Source organism: Chiloscyllium plagiosum, chromosome 5, assembly GCF_004010195.1.
Source record: "Chiloscyllium plagiosum isolate BGI_BamShark_2017 chromosome 5, ASM401019v2, whole genome shotgun sequence".
Classification (NCBI taxonomy): domain Eukaryota; kingdom Metazoa; phylum Chordata; class Chondrichthyes; order Orectolobiformes; family Hemiscylliidae; genus Chiloscyllium; species Chiloscyllium plagiosum.
Genome location: NC_057714.1, coordinates 109,682,886 through 109,708,505, shown reverse-complemented (window position 1 = coordinate 109,708,505; position 25,620 = coordinate 109,682,886). Strand labels below are relative to the sequence as shown.

Here is a 25,620-nt window from a genome sequence, read left to right as displayed (position 1 = left end):
GGTAGGAAGAGGTGTCCTCGAGTTGGCGTTTGGCTTCAGCGGTGTAGAGCAGAGGGATTGGAGGGCTGCGCGTTGTGAGGGTGAGAGGTTGGAGTGGGGGAGGGGGGTCGACAGGTTGAGGCGGTTAATGTCCCGGCGGCAGTTGGAAATGACTGATTGATGATGTCAAGGTTAGTTTTCTTTCAAAATGCAACAGCATTTTGTTCTGTGTTTCTTTTTCTGAGCTTGTTTTAATTAAAATTACACTGAGCAACAACTTATAAGTAGGCAATTTGTGGAACTCTGAATGTTTAATTATTTTGGTGGTCCTGGAATGTGACCAAGAATAGAAACTGATGTTGTATCTGCTGACAATATGCTCAACTCATTTGCCACATTCAAGAGTGATGAAGGATGACTGGAAAAAAAAGTTACACGTCATCAAGGCAGACTTCATTATTGTGAATCAAGAACAGAAATTGCTGGAGACACTCAGCAGCTCTGGAAGTATCTGTGGAGAGAAAACAGAGTTAATATTTTGACTCTTCTTCAGAGTATTATTGGGGTCTGAACAAAGATTTTGATAAGTATGACCCTGTCAATCAAACATTTATCTTTGTTCCATCATACAGACTATGGTTCTGGATATCTCTGAGATGCCATGACTCTGAAAAGTTTTTACCTGACTACATGAAAATTACAGAGGACTATAAAATTGATACTTGCGTTATGTGACCAGCCTGGCAAGCAGTATTGGGTGCAAGCTCACAACTTAAACTGGCTAGCACCCTTAAATGGCACTCCTGAAAACTGGAAGTCCATCGTGCTGTTTGGGAATCCCAGAAGTAGTTTGCAATGCCATTTTTAAAGGTTCTCCTGCATCAGCTTGACTCCAGAATCATAACTAAATATATCCTAGAAATGTTTAGACAGCATTTTCTATACTGGAATATATCAAGATGTTTCTTATAATACAGCTATGCTTATCTCCAAGACTGCTATGATCTATTGTATGCAATACAGCTCTTCCATTGTAACAACCAGGCAGCAATTGGTGAAAAAATCCTTTTGCAACAAGACCAGAGAAAGAAGGTGACAAGTTTGGAAACAGTAAGAATGCCAGTAAAGCCTCTAGTACAGGTACTTAATGGCTACAGGAAGTCCAGAAAGGACAATGCATTTTCAAAGTCTTTTTTTCATTCTGGGCTTTATTTTCTAGGGAAGAGGAAGAATTTGATAAGGGTATTCACTGGTTCCAATGAGAAAAAGTATCTATATCTATGAAATGTTTTCTGTTGGATGTAAGATGTGAGAACTAAGCAATGGTTTGTAATTAAAGGTTGCAGTGAAACAAAATTTAAGAGGGTGATCAAATTAAAATATAGATTACCAGCACTGGGGAAGAAACAGAAAAGCAAATCACATTTAAAAAAAAAAGAATTGAACATAGTATGGTGTCCCTAATGGCAAGTTTGAAAGGATAGGTGAGCTGAACAGTAACTACCAATCCCTCTCTCATCCATGCCATGCGCTCGTTCTGCACAATTGTGACACCTTGTGAATTAAAACACAACACTTCCCAAAGTTCTCAAACCAATGATCCCTAGGAGGGACAAAAAGCAGACTTACCTATTCTAGTGTTAACAACAGATGGTGTAAGTGATAGAAATTGTTGTGAGGTGCTGATTTTCTGGGTATCACTGGGTTCTGCATCTTGTACTTCGAGAATACCTATATAGATAGAAAAGAAAGAAATGTATACAAACAGTCATTCAGAAAACTGAAATACTGCTGAGAGAAGTCACAATTTGTTAAAGGTTTTTGACTTGCACTAATTAAAACATTCACATGAATAGCAATTTGAGGGGAAAATCAACATTTATACTGTACAAGAATGTTGCTTGGTTAGCAACTGCACTCTGATTGGTAGAGCCATTGCCATGGAGAATGTACCACTTAATGATGACTGACAGTTAAATGTCAGGACACCTTTAAATTTTAAACCAGATTAACTCTGGTGAAGGCATTGATTGGAGAAATGAACCAACAAATGTCTGTCATCTATAATGTTGGGTTGTAATAATTGTATGATGTGGTATGTGTACTTATTCTTTCAGTCTGTAAAGATCAGGGCCCTATGTATTAATATATATAACTTACAGTTTGCATAAGACTGCTATACTGCAAGATTGACTGACAATCCTTAAATTCAGACATATCCAGTAAATGTTGTCTAATTGCAGGATCGCAACTAATGTTGTATTCTGTACTGTGATCTTTGTTAGCATGGGTTGGCTGGGTATCGTCAACATTTTGGTTATTTGTAAACAGCCAAAAGGATGTGCTATTTGATACAATCAACCAATCTTTGAGACATACAGCCTATAGACCTGGCATCACACCAACACTGTTATTCATATACCATGTTTTTCACTTGTGTGATAGGCAAAATGTCTTTTTGACTTCACAGCAGTGTCCTCTCATGTTGCTACTGCATTATCACAGCATGATAAAATTAGCTTCACCTGTTCCTCAACCTCTTAAGATAATTTGCAGTTCCAGGGATCTGAGGTAGACTGGGCACTTTTCAGGATCAAAGGTCATTTCCTGCATTTGTGTGATATACAATGAAAAGAGATCTGATCAGTGTGATTATTAACCCACAAAATGGCTTTGATGTGCCTTATTTCAGTACTAAACCTCTATAGTGCACAAATGGCCTGGGCCTTCAGCAGTTTAGGCACAGAACAAGAATCTGTAATAGCCTTGATACAATTTATGTGATTTATGTGAATGTTTTGGCTGAGATTTGTGAAAGGTATTGAAGCCACAGATGTCACAATGGTTCAGAATAAAAAGTGAAGTACTTTTCACTTTAGCCTGACATCAGGCTATTAGAGTCATAGAGATGTACAACATGGAAACAGACCCTTTGGTCCAACTCATCCATGTCAATCATTTTCACAGACAAACATATTACCAGCCTGTGACGGAAACTAATACTTTGAAATGTTGGACAATAAGCTAAAGACATTTGCAACATTCAACAGTGATGGAGAATTAATGAAGAAAAAGTAAAAAACAAATGTACAACATCAGGGAGAATTCTAATATTGTGGCCTAAACAAGAATTAGATCACCCATTGGACAATTATGAGGAAGGTGGATTGTGATAGGTCAATTCGAGCTGACTATCCATTGAAAAAGATGATTTAATGCTGCAAAGAACCAATTTAGGAATATAGGGATAGGAATAGACCATTCAGTCCATCAAGCCTTCTATTTGAATAGATTATGACCGATCATCATCTTCAATGTCACCTTTCCACACTATCTGCATATCCCATCATGTCGTTAGTCTCCAGAAATCTATTGTGATGAAAGTCCACATATGATATGTCTTCTTAATTGCTTTCCAAACGCGCATGTTAACATTTTGTGACCTGTGATCAATTATATCCAGGTCCCTCCCCTAACTTCCCACCAATTAAGAAATAATCTGCCTTTCTGTTTTTCTACTGAAGTGAATAACTTCACACTTATTTTCATTATATTTCATTTGCCACACTCTAACACATTCACCTAACCAATACAATTCCTTTTGAAGCCTCCTTGCATCCTCCTCACACCTAATGTTCTGACTCAGTTTGGTGTCACCAGCAAACGTGGAAACATTGTAATTTCTCCTCCTACAAGTCATTGATAATTGTGAACAGCCGTTAACCTAGCACAGATATTGCAGTACCCCACTGGAAATAACCTACCATCCTCAGAATGATCTCCTTATTCCAACTCTAGTGTTGCTGAGTAATAATCAGTAATATACTGATTTTGGTGAAGCTTCACCAAAGTGAGTTTTGTTTTCAGCAATACTTAAGTTCTGGGGTATTAAATGATTATTTATATTCCAATGTTCTGATTTTACTTGTTAGCCAATTCTACATCTGTCTAATAAATTACCTCTAATCCTGTGCATTCTGATTTTAGTGAAAAACCTTCTTAGCTTACCAAAAAGAAATCTGGAAATCCAAATACACAACATCTACCGAATTTGCTTTATCACTGTTACAAGTAATATACTCAGAAAATCTGCAAAACCTTTGTCAAACATGATTCCAATTTCATAAATAAACATTAACTCTGCCCAACTGTACCATTCTTTTCTGGATGTCTAGTTACCACATTCTTTAAAACTGATTTTAATATTTTCCCTACCAGTGAAATCAAACTAACCGGTCTGCAGTTTGTCATTATCCATCTTTCCTTCCTTCTTAAAAGTGGGGTTTCATTTGCAATTTTACAGTCTGCAATAACCTTTCCAGAATCTATAGAATTTTGAAAGATGATCAATGTATCCACTATCTCTCTAGACATTTCCTTCAACATATGGGGATGAAACTCAACTGGTCCAGTTCCTAAATCCATTTACTGGATGATAGGGTAAATAATTGCTTCGAACATATTTATAGTTACTGAGTGTATTGCTAACAAGCGCAAATACATTAGTGTCTAAATTGGGAATTGAGTTCTGTCTCATTCTTTCTTATATTATTGTATTTGAACATAAGAGTGACCTGTCAAAAATAGAATCCCATAGTAACTGTGAAGGGACAGAAATACATTTACACTTCTTAAATGCTGAAGACTGCCCAATGTTCTCATGCTATAATGTCATAATACTACACTTATATCACCTGAATTGTCTTGTGCAGCCAAATGCACATGGTAGCTCTTTGGATGCTCCATGTATAGGTGCCTCTTGATTTCAGGTAACATGCTCATTTCTTCTTTCCTGTTATCAACTCCTTCACTTGAAATCCTTGCCAAGGATAGATAAGGAAGTGTTAACGAAAAATATGGACATGATTCGTGTAGTACCAGCATAAATGTTATACCTTCAATAATCAGGAATTTATGATAGTGAATATATACTTTGCATATGCTCATTTACTTCATAAATATTTTTATCTTACTTTAAATTCCCTACCTCACATCTTACAAGAACCTTGGCAATTCTTTTCACATGGATTTGTAAAAAAAATTATTGAACTGAATTTTTTGATGAAGTCACAGACAAGCATATTGAATGAAATTTAGTGACTATTATCTGAATGGATTTTAAGAAAACACTTGAGAAATGCCATCCAAACAGCTGGTTAACAAAATGGACCGTCATGGAATAGGAGGTTGGGGTCAGTGTCAGGTAAGGAAGTTGTAGTAAAGAGTTAATTTTCAGACTGAAGAACAGTACTGTTCTTTTCAAAAGTTAGTCCTGAGACCACTGCTTTTTTGATACATTTTTATGATTTTGTAGCTTTACAAAATGGTTAAATTTAAAATATCATTGAACTTCAGATAAAATAGAATGTCTCAGATAACAAGGATAATGTGATCATAATAATTCTGCTCCTAATGATCTGTAACAGAACCCATAAAAAAAAATCAAGTGACAGGTTTTAACACCTTCGTACAAAAGAGAGGAGCAGCTGTTTTTGGACAAAGGAATACGGATGCAGAGAGACTGGGAGAGGCAGACAGAAGCAGCTACTGCTGTGAAAATTAGAGAAAAACAGTTTTCATTTTAGCCTTCAAGCAGGGTGATGGTGAGAATGAATTCTCTGCTTGAAGAAATAACTCCTGTGCAAATTTAAGAACAAACAGCCAGCAGTGTTGGCTTTGTTACTGAAAGTCAATTTGGTGATACTCAGAAGACAGAGTGAAACAACTTCCAAAGGACAATGGAAGATTCACCCTGGTTTGGTAGAAAGGGAGATTGCTAAAAAGACAGGAAATTGGAGCTGAATCTTTAAGACTACATATCTGCTAGAAGTATGGCATAATGCACAAACAGTACTTTGTGTTAGGTATGTAGTAGGGAAATTACCTGTTAAGTAATGTGCAGATAATATTAATTTTAGTTTATTTGTTATTGTAAAAGTCTTAAATGTTAAGTCTGTACTGCAATTCTTTCTGTTGGATGCTGCAAAATTCATATATTTTATGTACTTATCAAGTCTTAGGATTTTATAATAGAGTAACATTTCAAAATAGATTGATACCAAACTTGTAGGTATGATAAAGAACTATAGTTATAGTTGACTAGTATCATTTTCGTTCTTCGTCATACCTGCAAGTTTGGTATCACAATCTATTTTGAAATGTTACTCTATTATGAGTAGAATGGGCAGACAAGTGTCTGAGGAACTGAATGCAGAGGACTGTTAGGTGCATACAGGGATAGGAAGAAGCAATATAGACTTAAAGGCATAATTTCAAAGAGTGTGCAGGGAAGATGTGCCTGGGTGTTCATGTACATTCACTTTTCAAAGTTACAAGACACATTGAGAGATTAGTTAGCAAGGAATATGGGTTTGTGGGCTTCATAAATACAGGCATTGAGTACTTCAATAAACCGTGGGAATAAAAGCTAGGAAGTTGTTACCTATCATAAGGCCACAACTGGAGTACTGTGTTTAGTTTTGATCATTACACTTCCTGTGGGAATTTAGTTATAAGATTAGGTTGGAGAAGATGGAGCAAAGGAGGTTGAAGGGATATCTAGCATGGATGTGCAAACTGAATCTCAGAATTGTTATGCTGCAGTATGAGGCCATTTGGACCATTGTGTTGCATTGGAAAACATTTGAGATTTAGAAAAAGGGAGACAGAAAAAAAATGGTTGACAAAGATTAGGAGACACAGATTTAATGCACTAGGCAAGCGATACAGTGAGATGTAAGGAAGAACTTTTTAATGAGATGGTTTGTAATGATCTGGAACTCACCGCTTATAGTCAGGATGGCAGCATCACCATTCTGCTCCACAATGTTAATAAGACAGGAGCTCCATTGGTCATCAGTTAAGAAGGTGTTTCTGGGAAAAATGCCAATGTAATTCCACTACCTACTATGCAGGCCTGGCACCCAGATATGATCCTGACATCGGGAGTTTGGCCCATCGTCTTACAATAAGGTTCAGTTCTATGATTCTAACTTTAAAAAGTTTAAAATATTTTGACTAAAAAATTCGATATAACTAATGAGACAGTAAATCTTAAGTGTAGACTATCTTGAAAAAAAGCACCAAATACTTCTCTGCTTGATTATTGTGGTACCTCAAGAGTATATGTTATGGTTGTTTGAAAGTTCAGAGCTTGGAAATTATCGAACAAAGACACATTTGTTGAAGCTTTTTGACTTGAATTCAGGATATTTTGTCAGACTTCAAATTCAAGGAGGAAACCAACATTTCCATGGAGAATGCTTGATTACTGCTAATGGACATGGTTTATTTAAGTTTGAGCAACAGTAGTAGTTTCACTCTGAGACTGTGCAGAACCAGGGGCTCATGTGGTGCATGGCAGTGTCCATACCTCTAATCCAGGTGGTTTACATTCCATGAGAGGAGAGTTCTGATTGGTTGGCAAGTAGATTTTAATTTTTAGAGGTATTGCCATGGAGTATACATCCATTAATGCTGATTCATAGTTACAGCCAGGCTTTGAATTTTAAACCAGGCATGTTTAAACAAGGTAAACTCTGTTTGGTCAGGGGACTGCCCTTAGAACTGAACCAGCAAATTGCAGTCACCTATTTTGTTGACTTAAAACAGGTGCAGTACATATAGATATTCTTTCTTTCTGCAAAGAACAAGGTCCATGCATTAATGTCTGTAGCTTCCAGTGTGACATACTGCGAACCCAACTAACAGTCCTAAATTGGTTGTCAGCGTAGTTCCTTGCAAATTACGAAAATGCAGCAAATGTTGTCCAAATTGAGGAATCATATCTAATGTCAGATACTGTGCTGTGAGTTTTGTAAGTGTTGGCTGATTGGGTACAGTCAGTACATTGCTTGCTGCAAACTGTTGAATTAACATGCTATTTGAAACAAAGTGGCAGTTTGGGACATATAGCCTATATACCTAGCATCACATAATCACTTAAATGGCGTGATATTACAATGCCTATTTGGCTTGACAACAGGTCAAAGACAGGTTGATTAAACACCTCTGGAGAAGGTGGGACGTGAACCCTGTCCTCCTGAGGTAGGGACACAGCCAATGCACCAATAGAGCACCTGGTAGTGCACTGTTTCAGGATGAAACAGGCTAGCATCACCCGTTACACAAACTTAAATAAATTGAGGCCATTAACTGCCCATCAGCTGCATGATAACACCTCTACAATCACAGCCCTCTTGACAACCAATCAAGAGGTTTTCCTTTCAAATTGTATTTTTGTGAAATGTCCTGATGAACTTAAGACAAAAAACTTTGATCAAATGTGATTTTTTACAATACTAAAGAGTGTACAGTATTAGTGTGATTTCAAATTGTCAAGTCATAAGTTCCTTTCCAATATTAAATGTTGCTGCACATTTGTAATTATGATTTATTTTTACCTCCTGTTATTACAAGGAAGCTACAGCTTACAGTTAATTTAAAAGTTGACATGTTTCACTATGTTTTACTTTTATGTTAAAACTTAACTGCAAGGGAGAGGTTACCTTGAGAAAATATTTTGCTCGGTTACATTCATGCGAGCTGCAAAAGTTTTTCTCTTGAATGTGGTTGGACTGAACTGTATTTCACGCAGCTTCTTCACAGTAACACTTTGAATGTTCTCATTTTCCAAATCTATGAATGAGAAAAATTGGATTAATAAAAAAGCATGGAAATTATAGAAGAATAATCATCTGATTCGAAGCTTTCAGGAACTCTGTTTCACTGTAATTTTGGGCAGCGATCAAAACTATAAAGGTATTAGGAAGTATAGTGCATAAATTCCCCAAAAAAGAGTCAGAGACTTTGGCATATGGTATATCATTTTTCAAATGGATCTACTGCACTTGTCTCCGTGGTGAATGTCTAAGTGCTTGGAACTGCAGATATATTGATGGAATAGTATCACATAACACTATACCATGCAAGTATCTCTACTACTGTGCCCTCTTTAAGAAAAAAAAATTCGGCTGCAAGTCTAGATTCATGTATTTATTCATTTAGACATACAATGATGTATTGGATTGAACAAATCTGGCAGCGTACCTCATCAATATTTCTGGCATTGCTGTGTTTACAGATTGGTTACAAATCTACTGCATTTCATTCCACCTGCAGTTGTTGACTCTTGTAAAATGCATGTGCACATGGTTTTGCACTTACCTCAGGAATTATCAGAAATATGATTGAAATGCTTTCTTTCCATGTAAATCCTTAAGTAACAGTACTTCATAGAATCAAATTTTAATGTTAGCTACAAAATCACTACATTAGAGATAACAAATGTTCACAGAACATTTTACTTGCCTAAAAACATTTTATTTGATGTTTGAAACATTAAAGTGAAGTTGCTGAGTGGTGAGTAATTAAGCATCAATAACTTTCTGAAAGTATGGCTTGTAGCTAGCTGTAACTTTTTTTATGGGACTAAAAATTAAAACAAGGAAAGAAAGTAAGGTAGCCTATGGCTGTGCTAGTCTGAAAATACCTCATCTTGTCTGATCTCAGAAGCTATCAGATTCAGGCCTGGTTAGTACTCAAGACCATAGGTACAGGAGCAAACTAAGGCTATTCAGCCCCTCGAGTCTGCTCCACCATTTAATCATGGATGATACATTTCTCAACCCTGTTCTCCTTCCCCGGAGCCCCTGATACACCTGATCACTGATACACCTGGCCTCCAGAGTCTCTGTGGCTATAAGTTCCACAGATTCACCATTCTCTGACTGAAGAAATTCCCCCTTATCTCAGTTCTAAAAAGTCATCCCTTCATTCTAAGGTTGTACCCTTGGGTCCTAGTCTTGTTGACTTTCAGCGGGATGTTACTCAAGCCCCCCTACACATTAACAGCACAGAGATGGAATGAGTGGAGAGTGTCAAGCTCCTGGGAGTGGTCATCCACAACAAGCTTTCTTGGACTTTTCATGTAGACACACTGGTTACAAAGGCCCAACAACGTCTCTGCTTCCTCAGGGAGCTGAGGAAATTTGGCATGACTGCGAATATCCTTGCCAACTTTTATAGTTGTGCCATCGAGAGCATTCTGTCTGGATGTATCACTACCTGGTATAGCAACTGTACCATTCAAGATTGGAGACGGTTACAGAGAGTGGTGAATTTGGCCAGGACAATCACAAAGACCAACCTCCCACCTATAGAATCCATCAACCAGGCCCGCTGTCAAGGAAAGGCTGCCAGCATTCTTAAAAATCCATCCCACCCTGGCAATGTTTTTCTACAACCTCTACCATCGGAGAGAAGGTACAGAAGCTTGAACACATGCACCAGTTGGTTTCAAAACAGTTTCTACCCTACTGTTGTTAGAATACTGAATGGACTCACAAACTCTTAACGTTCACCTATATCTGTGTTTTTGTTTTTGCCGCTGTTTACCTATTATTTACTTATCTATGCTACTTAACTCTGTGATCTGCTTGTATTGCTCACAAGACAAAGCTTTTCACTGTGCCTCGGTACATGCGCCAATAAATTCAATTCAATTCAATTCAATTCCTTCCTTAGATAAGGGGCCTAAAACTGCTCACAATATTCCAAATGCAGTCTGACCAGAGCCTTATACATCCTCAGCAATATACTTCTGCTCTTGTATTCTAGCCCTCTTGAAATGAATGTCAACATTACACTTGCTTTCCTAATTAACAATTGAATCTGCAAGTTAACCTGAAAAGAATCCTGAATTAGAATTCCTAAGTCCCTTTGTACTTCAGATTTTTGAAGCCTTTCCCTATTTAGAAAACCGTCCACTCCTCTATTCTTCTTCCCAAAGTGCAGAACCTCACACACTCCTACAGTATTTCCACAGCCTGTCCAAGTCCTCCTGCAGCCTCCCTCCATCTGCAACACTACCTGTCTTTCCACCTACCTTTGTATCATCTGCAAACTGAGCAAAATGCTCTCAGTTCCTTTGTCCAGATTGTTAATGTATAACATGAATAGTTGTAGTCCTAATACTGGTCTCTGCAGAACTCTACTTATTACCGGCTGCCATAATGAAAAAGACATCTCTATCCCCACTCTCTGCCCTCTGCCAGCCAGCCAATCCTCTATCTAAGCCAGTACCTGTCTCCTAACACCAAGGGCTCTTATCCATGGAATATGGATGGGTAACCAGGAGAAGATATGGAAATACCAAGTGCATAAGGTTGGGTGCCTGTCGCCGAGTGGTCGTGTCCCTATGTCTGCGGTAAACTTCCTGGGTTTAAAAGCCGACCTGCTTCAGAGTTCTGTCATAACATGTCTGAATAGGCTCATTGAAAATATTAAGAAAGGAAGGGAAGTAAGCTTTACTGGAAAGGTAGCTGATTAGTTAAATAGGTAAACTGGTTCAGTCTAGTTCTTACACTGCAGTTGTAAACTGGTGAGATTACAACATTAGTGAGTTTTGAGAAGATTTGTAGCTCAGGTTGAGGTTCTGGATGTAGGTTTGCTCGCTGACCTGGAAGGTTCGTTTTCAGATTTTTTTGTCACCATACCAGGTAACATGTTCAGTGAGCCTCCGGATGAAGCACTGGTGGCATGGCCTGCTTTCTATTTATGCTTTTAGGTTTCCTTGGGTTGGTGATGTCATTTCCCATGGTGATGTCATTTCCTGTTCTTTTTCTCAGGGGGTAGTAAATGGGATCCAAGTCAATCTGTTTGTTAACAGAGTAAAACCACTTACTGATAAAATACTGAACTACAGAAGCAATCATCCCAACACCCACAAACAAAGCTGCATTAAAACATTATTTCAATGAGCCACTACACACTGCAGCACAGAGGAGCTACGCAGAGCAGAGGTAAAATCACCTATACAGTGTATTCTAAAAGGACGGGAACCCAATGAACACAGTCCGTCGGATTCTCAGCAACAAACCCCAACAAGCAGACAAATACATCCAGAAACCTTAGCCACTCTCCCCTACATCAAAGACATCTCGGAAATGACTGCCAGACTACTCAGACCTCTTGGTATCATGGCAGCCCACAAACTCATCAACACACTAAAACAGCACCTAATGCACTTGAAAGACCCTATACAGACAACAAGCAAAACTAATGTCATTTACAAAATACCTTGCAAGAACTGTAACAAACACTACATTGGACAAACAGGCAGAAAACTAGCCATTAGGATACATGAACACCAACTAGCCACAAAAAGACATGACCCTCTCTTACTAGTATCCTTACATGCAGATGAGGAAGGACACCACTTCGACTGGGACAACACATCCATCCTAGGACAAGTCAAACAGAGACACGCACAAGAATTCCTAGAAGCATGGCATTCCAATAAGAACTCTGTTAACAAACAGATTGACTTGGATCCTATTTACCACCCGAGAAAAAGAACAGGAAATGATATCACCACAGGAAATGACTCCACCATAGGATATGACATCTCCAACCCAAGGAAACCTAAACACAGAAAGCGGGCCATGACACCAGTGCTTCATCTGAAGGCTCACTGATGATGTTACCTAGATGGTGACGAAATGTCTGAAAACGAACATTCCAGCTCAGCGAGCAAACCTCCATCCACAGTTAAAACATGGCAGGGCAACTGGGCTGAGAGGAATGTCCAGAAGCACAGTGTGTGTAATCATGGATCTACTTTGTGTCTGAGATGAATACATTTGCAAGAAGCTTTTACTGTCTGCACAAACTTCAGCTCAAGATTTCAGAACTTGAGCAATGGCTGAAGTCACTTTTGTACATCTATGAGACACAAGACTCTATGGATAATATGTTTAGAGTTACAGAAGAGTCATATAATCCTTACAGTGTGGAAGCAGGCTATTCAGCCCATTGAGTCCTCACTGCCCCTCCGATGGACAACCTATGCAGACCCATCATCACCAGCCCCCTCACCCCCCCAAACTGATCCCTGTAACCCTGCATTTCCCATGACTAATCCCTGGACACTACTGGGCAATTTAGCATGGCACATTCACCTAACCTGCACAGCTTTGGACTGTGGAAGGAAAATGAAGTACCTGAAGGAAACCCATGCAGACAATCCTGGAACGTGCAAACTCCACACTGACAGTTGTTCGAGGCTCAAACTGAACCCAAGTTTCTGGCGATGTGAGGCAGCAGTGCTAATCACTGAGCCACTGTGTTGTGCCTTGGAGGTGGTTACATCACAGATTAGGGGTGTGCAGGCAGATAAAAAGTGAATGACTGCCAGGCAGTCAATGCAGCCAGACAAGTAGCACAAAAGTCCCCTGAGATTATCTCACTTGCAAATTGATTTCTGCTTTGGATACTTGAGAGAGCAATGTTTCTTCAGAGGAGTGTCATTAGAGCTAAATCAATGGTACCACAGGTTGCTCAGCTGTCTGGAAGGGAGCATGAATAATGAAAGAGAACTATTAATAATTCTTTAAGTTTTGAAACAGCAAGGTGGTTGTGAAGGAACCTAGGAAATATTGACCATAATATAACTGAATTTTACATGAAATTTGAATGCAATATATTTCATTCTGAAACTAGGGTCTTAAGTTTGAGCAAAGGCAACAATATGGGTATGAATGACAAGTTGGATAGGGTGAATTGTAAAAATGCCAATAGACTTGATAGTAGACAGTGATGGTTAGAATTTAAATACTACAAAGTCTACAACATACATACATTCTTCTAAGGTATAAGCACCCAAATAGAAATATGAATTAACCATGGTTAACAAAAGAAGTTGAAGGTTGTACAGGGTGTTCTGGTATAACGCGATGGTTGCATTCCTCTGCAACCTCATGCTATAGAAAATCGCACTATGGAAAGCCACAAGAGAAAATCACTGTACCTGCTCAGTAGAAAGTCTGCATTATCCAAACAGTGTCCACAATTCGTCAATCACGTTACAGCCAATTTGTGTTGAAGAAACACATGTTATACCAGAACCATTCAATGAAAGTGACTCATTGTTGTGTCGGAAATGAATGGGGTGACTAACTGTAATATTTTCAAATACATTGATGACACCAAACTGAATGAAAATGTAAGTTGTGCGAAGGATGTAAGGAGGCATTGAATATAGGTTAGAACATGGCAGGCAGGACATAATGTAAATAAATGTGAAGTTGTCCACTTTGGTAGAAAAAGAAGAAAAAGGCAGAATATTTCTTAATATAGTCAGAGGTTGGGAACTTAAGGTATCCAAGGAACTTGGTGTCCTTGTTTGTGAATCACTAAAATGTGGCATGTGAGTGCAGCAATTAGTTAGCAAGACAAATGGTATGGGCCCTGATCACAAGGGAATGTGAATACAGTAGTAAAATTATTGTGAAATAATTCCTGTGTTTAAACATAGAACATAGAACATAGAAGAATACAGCGCAGTACAGGCCCTTGGGCCCTCGATGTTTAATGCTGACAAACAACAGCCAATCTGTGCATATGTGAGCAATAACTAACCTTGTATAGGTCTGGCGTGGCCTTTAACATTCCGGGTTTGAGAATCTGATGAATCTGGTTTAAAAGATTTGTCAATTTTGTGAGATTTCATTTGCCATCCAATGTGCTCTGGGATATCTGTCATTTTAGTACTCTCTTGTGGTACAGCCATATAAAACAGTGGAGAATCTTCCAATTTTTTAAAAGTCTTCTCCATTTCACTGCCTTCATATCTAGTTGAGACTTGACGAGATTCTTCTGGTTCTGAAGGAGGTGTGGTACTTTCTTTTGTTGAATGGTAAGGTTTGTCGTTCCCTTCATCAGCTTTTCTTTCGAACGAGTTTACGTTGTATTCTGCAGATGAGGGAGATGCTCCTTCTTCATTATTTAGGCTGAAGTCTGAGAATGTTACACTTTTTCTCTTTGACTTCTTGTACGTAATTTCACTTGTGCATTCTGGCAAATGTTCTTGTAAGGCATGCCTGTTGGAAGGGTCATTGAAGGCATGAAGGATTTTAACGTGACAACTAATTAAGTTATGCAATCTAAGATACTGCAATTGCACCTATCAAAGTGTTTACTTATTTTTTTTTCAGGCCCTGTTCTCTTTAAATGTCTATTTCCATTGCTAATTCTACCATTTCTGTAATACAAAGCAACATTTAGTGCAGGTGACAACGATCTCACCCACTGGCTAAACAGCCAGTGAGAGACCAATAAGGCACTTAAAATCCATAGGCCTTCCACAGGATCAAGGTGCTTGTGTGAAACATGTTCAATCCAGTATTGTTGAAGAATGAGGACACATCTAGGTAATGGTCGAACTGAAATCAGCAGTTGGCCTCATGGGGTAGGGGGAGAGGTGAGTAGCAAGAACTTGGGGGGCAGTGGGATGGCTCTCAACTGCTCCCCCTTCTCCCACCCACTCCCCTTCCTGATGCCAGTTTCTTTGATCAAATACTAACTATCTGATGAAGGATGCATCCTCAGAAACCCACAAAAAAGCTGAACATTGTCTGCTTTTTGAGATTCCCACATGGTATTCTGGTCACTAAATAAATACCACTGATGGTGGGAAGAGAATCTTAAATGGACATTTTCTGTGCAAAGGGCACAGAATAGGGATGGGAGGCCATCAATAAGCCTTCTCTCACCAGACTCAATCTTCACCTGCCACCTCTTGTCATGGGGAAGGGCATTAGGTTTTGCCATTGGCTCTGTCTTGTTTCTCTGTTAATATTTTATCTAGTTTTTTCTTCAGTTTCCATCTTTCCTGTGTGGTTTCTAACCTTCTGCTGCTCTCTCATCTCTCCGATTCCCTGTGTTTCAGAGGAACACAGGAACAGGAGTAGACCATTCAACTCCTTGAGCCCATTCTGTCATTCAATGAGATCATGGCTGATCTGTGGCCTAACTCCATATTCCTTCCTTTGGTCAATATTCTTTAATACTTTTGCTTAAGAGCTGATTTAAAAGCTGCTTGAAATCTCTAAAAAGAAAATCTTATATGCATATGGCTCCTTTCATGACTTTGGAAGATTTAAACACATTTTACAGCCAATGAAGTTATCTTGGAAGCACAGTCACTGTTATAACAAAGGAAATCCATCCATTCATTTTCTCACCTGCCAAATGTTCTCACTGAAAGTAGTCTTTTTCTTAAAAGGGGAGGCAGTGAAATAGTGATAGTAACACTGAACTAGTAATCCAGAGACCCAGTTCAAATCCCAACATGGTAGCTGGTGGAATTTAAACTCAATTAATGTATCCAGAATTAAAAGTTAGTTTCAGTGGTGATGACCAATAAACCAGTGTTGATAATTGTAAAAACTCATCTGGTTCACTGATGTCTTTGAAGAAAGGGAATCTACCACCCTTAACCGGTCACTACATGTGACTCTAGACCAATAGCAATGTGCTGACTCTTAATTATCCTTTAAGATGGTAAGACATTCACATTCACTGTTACAAAGTGTAAGAGGCATGAAGGGATTCTGGATTAGAGTGGTGCTGGAAAAGCACAGCAGTTCAGGCAGCATCCGAGGAGCAGGAAAATCAACGTTTCAGGCAAAAGCCCTTCATCAGGAATAGAAGGGCTTTTGCCCGAAATGTCGATTTTCCTGCTCCTCAGATGCTGCTTGAACTGCTGTGCTTTTCCAGCACTACTCTAATCCAGAATATGGTTTCCAGCATCTGCAGTCATTGTTTTTACCTAGTAAGAGGCATGAAACCAAACAAGCCACCTAGAATTGATGTAGACCATAGAAATAACAACAGTAAATTCAGCCCTGTTGACTCTTCAAAGTCCTCCTTACTCAGAGTTTTTTAAAAAATCATTCACAGGATGTGGCATTACTGGCTAGGTTAACATTTATTACTGATCCAGAATTGTCCTGGTAAGTTGCTGTCTTGAACTGTTACAGTCCATGAGGTGTATGTATACACAAAATTAGGAAGTGAGTTTCAAGACTTTAGCCCAGTGACAGTGATGAAATGATGTTATTGTTTCAAGTCACAATGATGTGATTTGGAGAAGAACTTACAGCAGGCGGTGCTTCCATGCAACTGCTGCCATGTCTTTCTATGTGGTTTGGATGGTGCTTTCAAAGGGTTACTTCTGTGTATCTTGCAGATAGTATACACTGTGCATCGGTGATGAAGGGAGTGAATGTTAATAAAGTGGAAGGTTGTGCCAATCAAGTGGGATAGTTTATCTCTGAATAGTATTGAACTTCTTCAGCATGTTGGAGCTGCACCCATTAATGAGCCCAGCAAAATTGGAATCAATGGGAATCAGGTGTAAGCATCTCAGCTGATTGAAATCATACCTAGAACAAAAGAAGAAGGTTGTAACTTGTTCTTTCAATTGGTGAAATGGGTGGTTTGGTGGTGGTTTTTGAAAAAAAAAATGTGTTTATTGGAGATCATACAGTCTTTAGATTAGATTCCCTACAGTGTGGAAACAGGCCCTTCGGCCCTACCAGTCCACACCGACCCTCTGAAGCGTAACCCACCCAAACCCATCTCCCTCTGACTAATACACCTAACACTATGGGCAATTTAGCATGGTCAATTCACCCCAATCTGCACATCTTTGGACTGTGGGAGGAAATCAGAGCACCCGGAGAAAACCCATGCAGACACAAGGAGAACGTGCAAACTCCACACAGACAGTCGCCCATGGTTGGAATCGAACCTGGGACGCTGGTGCTGTGAGGCAGCAGTGCTAACCACTAAGACACCATGCTGCCCAAGACAATTTTGCAGGAAGTTCTCAAGGTATTTTCCTAATCAACCTGTTCAGGGGTGTTATTATACACTTTTAGAGGAATTGGCCCTTGAACCTAAGCCTTCTGGATCAAAAGTTGGTTCAGTACACTGTGCCACAAGAGCCCTAGGGATTCTTCAAGGTAGTGTCCTATACCCAATCATCTTCGGCTGTTTCATCAAGAAGCTTTCTCCATTGCACAGTCAGAAGTTTTGAGGCTCTTAGCGATGCAGCGATAGTGTTCCTAACTTTGAGCTGGGAACCTGGATTCAAGCCCCATCTGCTCCTGATCTGTGTAAACACATTTCTGAATGTCGGTTCAAAAAGACCTATAAGGTCAGAGGTGGAGAATTTACTGTTGACTGCACAACGTTCAGCATCACTTATGACTCTTCAGTTACTGGTGAATATCCAGGCTTGAGTTGATAAGAAACAAGTAGCCTTCACAGCACACAAGTTCTGGGCAATGACAAAATTGAATCTAACATTCAATGAAATTCCCACTATCAACATCCTGAGAATTACCCTGGTGCACATTGGACTGACCATATAAATACTGTGGTTACTACAGCAGGTGAGAAGTTAGGAATTCTGCAGCAAGTAACTCACCTCCTGTCTCCCCAGTACTTTTCTACCATTTTTAAGACACAAGTTAGGATGATGGCATATTTTTCACATGCTTGGATAAATACAGCTAAAACAAAACTAACGAATTTCAACACCACCCAGAACAAAGCACTTCCTTGATTGGCACAACCATCCACATCTTCAACATTCATTACTTTCATGACACTCAGGGCAGCAGTGTTTACCATCTGCAAGTTGCACTGGTAACTGATTAACACCAATAGTGAATTAACTCTCACCTAGCAAAAGAGTAAAAAGCCACCAAATATACAGAAGAAGCATTTGCCTTCTGTAGCAACATCTCAGCCTACATTCCACAGTTAGTTTTAAATATTTTCAGTGTCAGTTGTGAAAGTACATGAGGTAACCAGTAGATTTCAGTACTCACCTTATATCAGCCTTGCTTCTTTGTATATCATGCTCTAAACTTGGTATATGCACTTCAGTTGTTTTTCTTGTTCCAGCTTCAGTGTTTTTCAATGTGAAATCAGCAACATTTTCTGGAAATGGGCAACACAATGAATTCAGTACAGAAGCACGGTTTTTGCAAACAAACAAATGGTCTCAGGTGAAATTGCTCTGTGGAAGCTTTTCATTTTCTCAATACCATTAGCTGATTCAAAACTGTTACCCAAATATCAGTAGTTTAAAATGATAGATCCTTTATATCTACTGTAAGCTGCACTCTTACGGCTGATTGCCGCAATCTGAAATGGATCTACTTCATTTGTCAGAGTGACAAATGTGTTGGTACTAGAGAGATGATGATGTAATGATTACATTATTAGACCAGCAATTCAAAGGCCCAGGTTTATCGTATGAGGCTAGAATTCCATTATTTCAACCAGTGCAATTTAAGTTAAATTAATGAAAAAAAAACTGGAATGAAAAGATAGGACCAGACATTTGCTCAGTTGTGCTGTCTTGGGAAACTTTTATAAATGATGGACTTTCCGGATTCCTGAATCCATTCTGTCCTTCCTGATTTTCACCAGTGTCTTTTAAGGGTGCAGGGATTGTTTGGTACCCAATTAGCCGTGGGTACAGAACTGGAGGAGCAACTGTGCAAGTAGAGGCCACCTGACTGAAGGAATTAATGCAGAATAACAGGATAGAAAAAATTGAGATTTGGCATCTGGTTTGGCATTTGGGGCACAAAGACCCTTGCATTGTGATGCCAATCTGGACATCCTTGAAGCATTGAGGGAACAGGAGATTCCCTGACTGGAGAGTAGCAGAAAAAGGCTGCCCTGCCAAATGTGGTTTGAGGTTGTTGAGGACACTTAACACTCAAAGTATTATCAGGAGGATCTGGGTCCAGTACCAGGAAAGATTCAGTGACAAGGTGGGTGCAATGACAGAGTCTTTTGGCAGGATCTAGGTCTCCAACTTTCTTTAAACACTCTAGCTTAAGAGCATGAGGGCTTATACTGCTTTTTAGAGAAGCATATGCAGATAGTTTTCACAGAACCTTCAGCAGGTTTCAAAAGCATATTGTCGTTGAGAGCTTCCAATAATGACATTTATGACTTTGTATGTCAATGAGCTGATGACAGGGTCCAAAGACAGCAGGAGCACCTCATTGCTTTTGTCTTTTCAGGAAAAGAAAACTTATAATGCCTGAGAAAGGGCTCAGAGAAGAGGAGGAATACCATCTGAACATAAAGTTGCAGTACACTGACATTCATGAATACATGCTACACTAGGTCAGTGACACTGGTGATGCAGAGGCCCGTAGTGGATGCCAGTTGCACTCCATATGATGCTCTCCTCCATCCATCCAAAGCACTATTAAAAGATGAGGCAGTAGCTTTGATGAATGAATGTGTTAACCCTTGAAGTGGGAGTTGACAAGGGGGGTGCTGACACGGGGCGCAAAGATACAAGATGGCTGCTGAGCCATAAATTGGTCACTTAGCACACAAGATGGCCACTGAGCAAATACAGCAAAGCATACACAGATACTGCCTGAGGCTAACAGGATTCTAGCACAACAGACACAGTGCATAGATGATTAGTTTAAGGTGGGTGGGGGACAGAATACACATCAGTAACAACTACTGCCCGCCGAAGTGTCTGAGTCCAGCCACCACTTTCAATAGAAATGTTAACTACCTGAGACTACTTGTACACAAGTGTGGGCGGCACGGTGGCACAGTGGTTAGCACTGCTGCCTCACAGCGCCAGAGACCCGGGTTCAATTCCTGCCTCAGGCGACTGACTGTGTGGAGTTTGCACATTCTCCCCGTGTCTGCGTGGGTTTCCTCCGGGTGCTCCGGTTTCCTCCCACAATCCAAAGATGTGCAGGGTAAGGTGAATTGGCCATGCTAAATTGTCCGTAGTGTTAGGTAAGGGGTAAATGTAGGGGTATGGGTGGGTTTCGCTTCGGCGGGTCGGTGTGGACTTGTTGGGCCGAAGGGCCTGTTTCCACACTGTAATCTAATCTAATCTAAATCTAAAATACTTAAGATCTGCAGTAATGGAAAACGATCTTCCTTCTCAGGAAGAACGATCATGACCACTGAAACTGACAATGATTTTGTAATGTTTTCTGTAAACAAACCCTGCTGTACAAACAAAGACTCTACTTGAACTATTATTCCACAACAATTGGCATTGCAAGCAAGGTCTCCTATTCCTGGTGCTCTGGTCAAAGGCTGCAATTGGGGAGCTGGGGTAAGAGACACTTTGAATCTGTAAACAGGAAGAGTCAGACCAGGCCAAAAATACAGTTTATATGGGTATACCATTGGAACGTGTAACTTGTGTGATAGTAGTGGGTTGTGCATGCCTGTGGAGCGTAAGTGGGAAAGTGTGCGAACTAGTGTGATAACCAGCAGATTATGCTGAAACGACCAGAGGATAAGACAGTGCCTGCCTCAAAAACTGTGCTGTAAACCAGTTGTTAAGATTAGAAAAAGTACAGGAGGAAAGGGAGACTGACTCTCTCCCTTCCTACGAAACTGTACAACAGGGACCAACTGCTCCCTCAGCAGAGCAGGAGGTGCAAGAATATAATCTAGCGCCAGTCACTAGAGGGGGAACAGAGTTGCAGCCAAAAGCAAACTATAAATCCTTTACCCCGGGGGGAAAGGCAACACATCATGGCCTCCCTGGACAATGACAGCCACAACCAAGATTCTGGGAAGAGCTAGACAGTATATGGGTAGGGCACCAACTGCACTTGAGGGATATACAAATGGATGGAAATGTGTTGCTGGAAAAGCGCAGCAGGTCAGGCAGCATCTAGGGAACAGGAGAATCGACATTTCGGGCATTAGCCCTTCTTCAGGAATGAGGAAAGTTGGTCCAGCAGGCTAAGGTAAAAGATAGGGAGGAGGGACTTGGGGGAGGGGCGTCGGAAATGTGATAGGTGGAAAGAGGACAAGGTGAGGGTGATAGGTCAGACTGGGGTGGGGGCGGAGAGGTCGGGAAGAAGATTGCAGGTTAGGAAGGCGGTGCTGAATTTGATGGATTTGACTGAGACAGGCTGGGGAGAGGGGAAATGAGGAAACTGGTGAAACCCGAGTTCATCCCTTGTGGTTGGAGAGTTCCTAGCCGGAAGATGAGGCGTTCTTCATCCAACCGTCGTTTCGCTGTGGTCTGACGATGGAAGAGTCCAAAGACCTCTCAACAGTTTGTATGGTTGCCGGACATTTTGAATGAAATAGAAAATTTTATCCTGTGTCATGTATGCCAGAGACAGTCAAGTGCCAACAGCAACTAGTGATTTCCTCAAAGTTTCAAGAAAAGCGAGCAAGATTTCATCAACTTTAAAGGAAAGATGTATTTAGTCCTGACAAAACTAAGACTTTGAATGCACTAGTCTCGACAGCCCTATATGATAGACTTCCACCCACTCATGTAACACTAAACCGAACTTTCTGCAAAGCATCAATTAAAGAATAAATGCAGCAACCTTTTGAAAATCATTGGGTGGTTGAGGATGAGTTGCCATTTTTGAAAAGTTATAGATGGATTGGTGCAAAACCCGTGACAATTCACAACCCATAAAACATAACCCTTGATAGTGTATACGGGCCGCCTACTTGCGGAGCGTTTCAGAGTTTGCACCCGATGTGGCCTCCTCTATATTGGGGGGACAGGCCGGCTACTTGCGGAGCGTTTCAGAGAACACCTCTGGGACACCCGGATCAACCAACCCAACCACCCTGTAGCTCAACATTTCAATTCCCCCTCCCACTCCACCAAGGATATGCAGGTCTTTGGATTCCTCCATCGTCAGACCACAGCGAAACGATGGTTGGAGGAAGAACGCCTCATCTTCCGGTTAGGAACCCTCCAACCACAAGGGATGAACTCGGGTTTCACCAGTTTCCTCATTTCCCCTCCCCTCAGCCTGTCTCAGTCAAATCCATCAAATTCAGCACCGCATTCCTAACCTGCAATCTTCTTCCCGACCTCTCCGCCCCCACCCCAGTCTGACCTATCACCCTCACCTTGGCCTCTTTCCACCTATCACATTTCCGACGCCCCTCCCCCAAGTCCCTCCTCCCTATCTTTTACCTTAGCCTGCTGGACCAACTTTCCTCATTCCTGAAGAAGGGCTAATGCCCGAAATGTCGATTCTCCTGTTCCCTAGATGCTGCCTGACCTGCTGCGCTTTTCCAGCAACACATTTCCATCTCTGATCTCCAGCATCTGCAGACCTCACTTTCTCCTCCAGGATATACAAATGGAGACAGGTAGATGGCGGACCCGAAGCCACAGCAGCCAGAGACTATAGGGGGGGAACAGTGGACACATGATGTTGCCCTAACAGCTGAGATAGATGGCCAGCAGGCCCCCTTAGCCCGTTTTAAAGAAGAGATCCAACAGGTATTAGGAAATGCTCCCACGAACTGGAGCAAAAGGGGAAGGAGCCTCCGAGTATGGGGAACGATTATTTAGGGTATACCAGGAGTGCTCAGAACAAGCAAACCCAGATCGTGGGGACTGGGCATTCATTCAGCTTTTAAAGACGGGCTCTCTAGCGCCCATAAATCCATCCTGAAAATGGGAGTGATAATGTCCCAAAATGATGACGACTTGGTAGACTGGGCTAGTGGGGTGCAGCAATAAAAACAAAACCCAACAGAGCAGCCTACTGGAACAGAGGTGAAGGCAGAACCAAACTATCCTGCTGACAGGGATATTTTGCCAGAGACTGTAGGGCCCCACAGGCAAGGAATAGGACAAGAAACAGCGTAAAATACTGCAGCCACTGCAACAGAGCAGGGCATACAGAGGCAGTGTGCTGGTAAAAGCATGGGAGACCCCCAAACAACATCGGAGTCTTGAATGACTGTATAAAAGAAAAATTGATCTGGCCAAAACAGGACGGTCAAAAGACCAAGACTGGGAAATTTACAAGCCACCTCGAGACTATTAAAGTAGCTACAGCCACCAGTAGGAACTGGAACCTCAAAAATGGGCGATTCGGAGCCATCTGCTCCTCCATCCCCGAGGCATGGACAGAGACAAAGCTAGTCGAGATAGATCCTAGGTGTAATGGTGTCCAGACCACAGCATAAGCCCCACTGGCAGAACTCAATCAAGCCTGAAGCAGAAAAAGCAGTCATGGAGATAGTTAAAGGACTAGTAAAACAGGGAATCCTGAGGGAAACCACACACACAACCAATTCCCCAACATGGCCATTAATAAAGCCTGAGGGGAGCGACAGACTCAACATTGACTCAGGGATGGTGGAGAGAGTAAACAGAACCCTTAAAAATGCTTTAGCTAAGGCCATACAGACATCAGGGAGGACATGGGCAGAAGTGCTGTCAGCCATACTAATGAAATTAAGAGCCACCACGAATCAAGCAAGCGGTCGAACACCCTACGAACTAATGACCGGGTGAGCAATGCAATTACCAGAGACCATTACAACAGGTGGTACCGATGTAGGTCCGCTAGAAGACAAAATTCTGAGACACGTACTGGAATTAAGCACCCAACTAAAAGGGATGTGTAAATTGGTAACTGAGAGACAAGAGCAAAAGGACAAGGCAGGTGAACTTGAAACTTTCCCTAAGGTCCCAGCAGCTGGGAGCCATGTCCTTGAACAAACCCTGCCTGACAAACCAGGTTTTGCCCCAAAATGGAATGGGCCATATGAAGTTATAATCAGTGGTGACGTCTGCACCTGTATAGACATTAGGGGAAAAGGCACGTGGAAGCACTGGACCCAATTGAAATCATATAAGAACTCCTATGAACGAACTAATATGATTGATCATCCCCTAGGCACAGAGGTAAAAACAATGACTGCAGATGCTGGAAACCAGATTCTGGATCAGTGGTGCTGGAAGAGCACAGCAATTCAGGCAGCATCCGACGAGCAGCAAAATCGACATTTCGGGCAAAAGCCCTTCATCAGGAATAAAGGCAGAGAGCCTGAAGCGTGGAGAGATAAGCTGGAGGAGGGTGGGGGTGGGGAGAAAGTAGCATAGAGTACAATAGGTGAGTGGGGGAGGAGATGAAGGTGATAGGTCAGGGAGAAGAGGGTGGAGTGGATAGGTGGAAAAGGAGCTAGGCAGGTCGGACAAGTCCGGACAGGTCAAGGTGACAGTGCGGGCTGGAAGTTTGAAACTAGGATGAGGTGGGGGAAGGGGAAATGAGGAAGCTGTTGAAGTCCACATTGATGCCCTGGGGTTGAAGTGTTCTGAGGCCGCCATCATCATCATTTACCAATTGATTCCTCTGAATAAGGGACCATCTATCCAGCAGCAAGTGTCAGAGGCTGCCCCTACTGCTTCTGAAATGGGTACTGCCACATTGAGGATGATTGCCATGGACATCGCAGTCACAAGCAAGGGCACATGAGCAGGCTACCTCCACCTCATCCTTGGCCACAAGCAATGCATCTTGCAGAAGTACTTGGAGCTACAGGCCACCATATCAAGCAGAGAAGTGTGGACAAGTGTGAGGTGATTCACTTTGGTCGGAGTAACCGGAATGCAAAGTACTGGGCTAATGGTAAGATTCTTCGTAGTGTAGATGAGCAGAGGGATCTCGATGTCCAGGTACACAGATCCTTGAAAGTTGCCACCCAGGTTGACAGGGTTGTTAAGAAGACATACAGTGTTTTAGCTTTTATTAATAAAGGGATCGAGTTCCGGAACCATGAGGTTATGCTACAGCTGTACAAAACTCTGGTGCGGCTGTACTTGGAGTATTGTATACAGTTCTGGTCACCGCATTATAAAAAGGATGTGGAAGCTTTGGAAAGGGTATAGAGGAGATTTACTAGGATATTGCCTGGTATGGAGGGAAGGTCTTACGAGGAAAGGCTGAGGGACTTGAGGCTATTTTCATTGGAGAGAAGAAGGTAGAGAGATGACTT

At 41.2% G+C, this 25,620-nt stretch overlaps 1 protein-coding gene across 1 annotated transcript in view; it reads right to left on the bottom strand.

Annotated features, from left to right (window-relative positions):
* Positions 1-25,620, bottom strand: part of LOC122550328 (obscurin-like) — a 784,231-nt gene that overhangs the window by 96,718 nt on the left and 661,893 nt on the right. Inside the window, exons 91-95 of the mRNA XM_043691054.1 lie at positions 18,660-18,771; positions 14,398-14,858; positions 8,487-8,616; positions 4,674-4,798; positions 1,609-1,710 (exon numbers count right to left, since the gene is read on the bottom strand). Coding sequence (XP_043546989.1) covers positions 1,609-1,710; positions 4,674-4,798; positions 8,487-8,616; positions 14,398-14,858; positions 18,660-18,771 — 930 coding nt within the window. The remainder of the gene's footprint in view (positions 1-1,608; positions 1,711-4,673; positions 4,799-8,486; positions 8,617-14,397; positions 14,859-18,659; positions 18,772-25,620) is intronic.